At 39.1% G+C, this 6708-nt stretch overlaps 1 protein-coding gene across 1 annotated transcript; it reads left to right on the top strand.

The window, feature by feature from the left end:
• The first annotated feature begins 2633 nt into the window (after window positions 1-2633).
• Window positions 2634-3056, top strand: LOC133814741 (uncharacterized). Its single transcript, XM_062247664.1, has one exon. It carries the CDS (start codon window positions 2634-2636, stop codon window positions 3054-3056), a length of 423 nt encoding a protein of 140 aa, XP_062103648.1.
• The last annotated feature ends 3652 nt before the right edge of the window (window positions 3057-6708 follow it).

Genomic DNA, 6708 nt, shown 5'->3' with positions numbered 1-6708 from the left:
GTGCCGATACTATTTTCGTATTAAATATTCACTTACAATCCCTATAATTTCTATCAGATAAACAAAAAAATCCCTATAATTTTGATAATACTAAATTATACTTATACAAATTATCTCACACCGAAAATTTTGGTAAAAATACATTTTAATAAGAAAATTATATCCCTTATAATTTACTTGATATTTTTTTATATATTATAAAAACATTTTAAAAAATGTTGTATTTAAATAAAATATAAATATTTATTACTTTTTAAAATAAAATTTTATTTTAATACTATTTGAAGAATGTTTTTAAAAATATAAATTAGTTTTAATTATTTAGTTAAATTAAAAAACACAATTTATTGATGAAAGGTATTTTGAAAATTTAAATAATACTTTATTTTACTTAAATAATTTTTTTATGAAATATTTAAAAATATTAAAATAATTTAAAATATTTATAAAAAAGTATTATTATCTTATTAAAATTAATTTTGACTAAAAATTTATTTAAGATTGTTACACCCGAAATTTCGAGACGAGTTTAATCTTCTCTAAATATAGGCTTGCAAAGATAAAGTTCAAAGGAATAATCTAAATAAATGTATTAATTCGAGTGTCATCCTTACTGATGTCACGTCATCCATCTGGCTCGCAATAAGGGGTTAGCCTGAAAGGAACGAACCATGCCAAGAGATTGACTTTGAAGGCTTGAAAGGTGGTGACGTGGATAGCACTGCAAGCTCGAACCGTAGTGCAGGATTGAAAGCATGTATTTCATTGAACAATAAGCAGTTGCATGGGCTTAGTTATGTATTTGTTTAATCAACCATATTCTCACGGGATCTTTTGTATTTCAAATTCAAATTGTGTACTGTTGTAACTTCCCTAAAAATGTGGGAAGGAATATTATAATTGAGTCTATAAATACTGGGTCTTTTATTTGTAAATCACGCACAAATTATGTATAGAAAATCTGTGAAATTGCTTTCAGGTTTTAACGCAAAACATCTTAATAATAGTAACTCGTGAACCAGGTAGATTTAATTACTGAACCACATAAAAAATATGTTTTTTTATTTTCTTACTAATTCTTTGAAAAAGTTTAATTACTCTTATTTATTTTTTGGTTGAAGAAAAATGTCGTCAACAGATTGGTGCTTTCATTGAGAGCATTAATCATTCTTTAAAACCTATCATTTGAACCTGTGTTCATCACAAAAATGGTTGCACCCCCCGAAAACATCCCTGGATCTGGAAGTGGACGACCACTGCCCAAGATCTCAGAGGAAACCACCCCGCATAACGAGGAACACCCCCGACAAGCTGGCAAACAACCCATGAATGACGATCGAACTCCAAATGAAGGGAGCGCTTCCTCAATGCCATGGGATCCTAGCCAAAGTCCAAGCCCACCACATCAAGATTATTACAATCCTAAGAGATATGTTCCAATGGTGGATTGGAAAACCAAAGACTTCGAGATAGGCTGGCTGAAGCCACTCAACTGAAGGAAGAAATGGCGAGAAGGCCTGATGAAGCCAAATGCCTCCAAGGAGGACTAGATGGCGTCCTCGGAGAAGTACAACGGCTCGAATGGCTGAACAAAGGGCTCAACAGAACTAGGTAGGAGGGACCAGAGTAAATACTGGAGCTCACCAGTCAGGGGTTTCTTCTTGAAATCCTCCATGTGCTAACCTGGCGAGGGAAGCTCTTACCAATACTGGGATTAACCGAGCTTCCCCACAAGCAGCTCGGAGCAATATCCCAGAACTAGTGAGGCCAGCCTCGAATAATGAGAGACCACCACCATCTCTGATCAGGCATCCTCCTTCTGCCATTAGACACCCATCACCAGTTAGAGATTTACCGCAGCAAGCCCTAGGTGGAACTCGAGTTGGCGAAGGGATATCTCAAAGACCAACAAGAAGTGCAAGTTGAGATAGAAATCCCCAGACCGGACATGGACAAAGGAATAACCACGAGGTCTCAGTGGGAGCAAACCAAGAGGGAAGGTAGGCGAGACAGCCCCAGCCTTTGAGAAGTTACTTATCAAGATCCTGGGCCACTGGGATAAGGGTACACGTGGATAATTCACCTCGAAATTATGCCTAACACCAACATCAGCAAATAACGATTAATTTTCTTGAAGATAGCCAGGATGCCAGCATGTCGGTAAGTGTGTACAATACCAAGCTCAAGTACTACGAGAACTATCCCAACAATGATCCCGATCTTTGAGACCATATGAACTAGAGCCAGGGTCAGTATCACTAGCCAAACCCGGACTTAAGGGCACATCTAAATGCTCAGTGAGAGCCTTTATAACTGGTTTATGGGAATAGTTATAACCCGATACTACAACAAGGAGTTAGAGTTCCTTTGAACAATAACCAGCTCCTCGTAGTACAGGCTCCACCCTTGGTAGACCCAGTTCAGGAGAGAATAAACATGCTCGAGGAACAATTCAGGCTCCTGCGAGAAGGAAAAAGCAAGGAGAAAGCGTACGACTCAGATGAAGAAATCAAACCATTCACCCCTCATATTTCAAGCACACCATTTCCGAATGGTTTTAAAATACCCCATATGAGCACTGATCCCATGGGAACACTGATCATGGTAGTCATATGAGCAATTTTAACACAGTGATGAGGGCTAGTAATGTTGGATTCGAGCTTGGATGTATGTTGTTCCCAACAACCTTAATAGGAGCTGCAAATAGTTGGTTCGACAAAGTCCATAGGCATTCCATTTCTCCATGGGAACAGTTGTCTACAAATTTCAAAAAGCAGTTTCGAGATCCAAAAAGTATTAAGCTCGTGGCCTCATCGTTGGAAAATATTAAACAGCAGTCGGGTGAATCACTCAAGAAGTATATTGTAAGATTCAATATCGAAGCTTCTTTAGCTCGAGACGTAGATGACAGTAACCACTTGATGGCTATTCGAGCTGGAATCCTACCAGAAAGCGCCTTTTGGGACGACCTGCAGCAAAAGTCGGTTCGTACCATAATGGAATTCACATTACGAGCTCAGAGATTTATCAATGTAGAAGAGGCCATGTTAACATGACAGTTGGCACCTCCTGTGCTAACAACTACAATGGTAAACGTGAACCATGCTGCAAGCTCGGCAGTGCCAACCACTGCACAACCCTCTAGTGATAACTCTTCCAAACAAAAGAAGAATGAGGGAAATACTCCTAGGGTAGAAGGGAGTAAGTAGAATAAGGGAGACAAATATATATATATATCCATTTACATTGTATCGAGCTAATAGAGACTCAGGAGAATATCTACGTGGAAAATGAGAATCGGGTTTTGTTTCGACGAACTGAACCAATGCAAAATCAACGCATTAAACAAGACCAGAATAAGTACTGCAGATTCCATAGGAACATCGACCACAAGACTGAGGAATACAGGCAGTTGAAGGACGAGATTGAGGGTTTGATCTCGAGGGGTTACCTTGGGCAATATGTCTGAAACAGGGGCAATAACCAAGGGCAGGCTCAACATAACCAAAGAGTGGCACCAGCTCAACCTGCATCGCCACCTCAGATCGCAACACCCCCTACTCGGGATGATAACCGGTCACCTCGGATTGATGGAGAGGATGTAATAACCATCTCCGGAGGGCCCCATATAGCCGGAATGAGCAGGAATGCTCAGAAGAGATATGTACAAGAACTAAAAACCAAAGATGGATCGCCCTATGTTCCAGAGCCTCAAGCTCCAAAACAACAAAGGGCCGAAGCACGGTAGAAGATGCCTTTCATGTACAGTTCCCACACAACGACCCTTTGGTTATAACTCTCCAGCTTGCCAACAAAAGGGTTCATCAAGTACTGATTGATAATTGGAGTTTTTCTGAATATCCTATATAAAATGACATCGAGAAAGATGGGCTTATCAATTCGAGACTTAAATGTCTGTGCCACCACTTTGTATGGATTTTCAAGAGAAGGAATAGCCAGCACAGGTGTTGAGTCTAGTTTTTGTCATGTTTATGTGATGTTTTAAGTAGTCTTTTATTTCGTTTTTCTTTCATTTAGTGCGGGTTTATGCTTTGTTTGTTTGTCTTTGTGAATATCAGGAAGAATTGAGCACTTGGAGGAAAATGTCAAAGAAAGGGAAGAAATAACCAAGTTTTTCAACATATTTTGAGAAAGAATGGATCTCAACATAATTTGGAAGTGTTGGTGAATTTTTGGGATGAAAACTTGAAAATTTGAGAAATCCCTTAAGAGCCACGGCATTAGCAAAGTAGAGTCGCGGCTAGGTGGTGAAACAGAACCACTGTTTTGAAGGAGATCCACGGGCCGCGGCATGGCTAGAGAAGGCCGCGGCATAGATGGGCATCAACCCAGAATTCGTCGACATGGGCCGCGACATGGCTGACTAGGGCCGCGGCATGGAGAGAACCTTTCGCCCAGGAATTTAGACACGGGCCGCGGCATGGTGTATGTAGAGCCGCGGCCCGCCTCTTTTAAAAATTGAATCCTATGTTTTTATAAGGCAAAAAACAGAGAAGAAAGGGACGTACGGACTGAGGGAGAAGTTCTTGCTTGAAGGCTGAAGGCTTGGAGTATTTTTATCTACATGTTTTTCCTCTACTTTCTGATGTTATCTTTAATTTTCGTTGTGATTAGCATTATGATTATGAACTAATTTTCTGTTTAGGATGTTTAATTGAATCACTTGAATCCCTATTATGAACTAATGCAATTTCAATTCTCTTCTTCTTCAATCTTCTTCAATTCCATATAACCTGTTCTTATAGACTGATTATTGATTGGCCATCTATAGTCATATATATATGTTTTTAAGTCAAAATCTGAGAAGTGAGATTTGAATCTGCTGTGGTTATATTGGACATAATTCTAATTTGGAACGAAAGTATCTGAATTAATTGTGTAACTGTTTATTAAGTTGTCAAGAATAATGCTACCTTTGTGGTTCAATTTACCATAGAAATATAGGAAATTGTCACCTAGGTTGAGTTTATAATTCATAGTATGATTATAGGCTGCTGTATCAACTTGTTAATTGAATTAGGCAAAAAGAAGAAGAACGCATACTTTGCATTAGGGAATAATAGGGAGGATAGTTGATGAGATTAAATATCCTAATTGTTTCTTCAGTGGTTAAATTAAGAGTTTTACTATTAGTTGTTATTCCATTTAATTTTTAATTATTGTTTCTGAACTTTACAGTTTCTTTTGCTGTGTTTACAAAAATCAAGAAATTTTAATTTATCAAATAGAAAGAGAAATTAATTGATTGGTAATTGATAATTCAGTCCTTGAGGACGATACTTGGTTTTTACCATTTTATTACAAATTGCGACTATGTGCACTTGCATAGCAAAAATATCGCAACAACAGGCGCTATCGAGCTCCCTGTAACTCTAGGGGATTATCCAGTCTCGGTCATTAGGATTTTTGAGTTTATAGTGGTGGATACACCATCTGCCTACAATGTTTTGCTTGGGATACCAGCTATAACTCCCTGGTTACCCCAGAACAGGTACGGTGAACAGTGAACCGGAAATTTGACCTGCTACCCGAGTCCTTTGGTTAAAAACGTGATCTAAGTGCTATTATCAGATTAAGGTGAAAAACTAGTAAAAGGAAATGATATATTTCATTAAGTAAATAAACTGCTCATGAGCCTTTCAAAATGTTTACAAGTAGTTCATGATACAAAAGAGTCACTACTGTTTCAAATTTACAGTCCCCGCTAAGCGGCAAAAATAGGGTAAACCCCTAGTCCCTCTGAGAACTCCTTGACTGTGGCAGTCAAGCGGCCCTGTATGTACACAACATCGCCCAAGCTCTCCACTCAGGGTTGGGTGAGCTTCTCTTTCCCTTTACCTGCACCACAAAGCACCCATGAGCCAAGGCCCAGCAAGAAAACACAATAAATCATGATATAATATCAACAACGATCATAATAACCATTCAGGACTATCAGTCCAAGAAAATAGGTGACAATAGCCAAAAGTCATAATGATGAGCATAGCTCTCTCTAGCCATGTGACGATAGGGTCACCAGGGCTTAACTGACGAGTAGTTCTTTCATAAGTTTGATCAGGACAGGTGCATGGTGATTAGTCACCAACATAACCTTCCTCTCGACTCTAGAGTCGAAGCTATGGACAGCATCCCCTAGCCATGTGACAAGCAGTCACCGGGGTCATACACCTTGGCATATAAACATCTGGTCGTAGACCAGGCAAGCGCTTATAAGTTCTTCGACCTTAGGGTCGGTCCCGCATTAATGCCATAGAGCTATTCAATGCGTGATCATCGACTTTAGAGTCGGTCCCTGACTAGTCAGTGTCATAAACAGGTAATCAGCGTTCACTAGCATTTAATATGCAATCCACGTCCACATATATCAACCAACATGCCTCAATATCAAACCATGCATGTCATATACCTATACAGGGTGCAACTGTATTCATACACTGTTTTCTTACCTCTGGTTCGAGTGAGAATTATTATATGAACGACCCCTGAGAACGATCAACCTTTAAATTCCTTGACGGTCACCTGGTCATAACCAAAATATAGGATTCATCAATAAAAATGCTAACAGAGGGTTCCCAAACCAAAATCTAGCCTCCGGGACACCAAACACAACTCAACTAGGTACTAGGTTCAACCCCGAGGCCTAAGGTTTGAATCCCCAAGCTAAAAACATGTTTTTGGTCAAAATGG

This window comes from Humulus lupulus, chromosome 2 (assembly GCF_963169125.1).
Source record: "Humulus lupulus chromosome 2, drHumLupu1.1, whole genome shotgun sequence".
NCBI lineage: Eukaryota > Viridiplantae > Streptophyta > Magnoliopsida > Rosales > Cannabaceae > Humulus > Humulus lupulus.
The sequence above is the reverse complement of the archived record's forward strand: the minus strand, read 5'-3'. Positions and strand labels throughout refer to the sequence as shown.

What these genes read in the sequence shown, in the direction of transcription:
- LOC133814741 (XM_062247664.1), top strand. Translation starts at nt 2,634, where the DNA reads ATGAGGGCTAGTAATGTTGGATTCGAGCTTGGATGTATGTTGTTCCCA.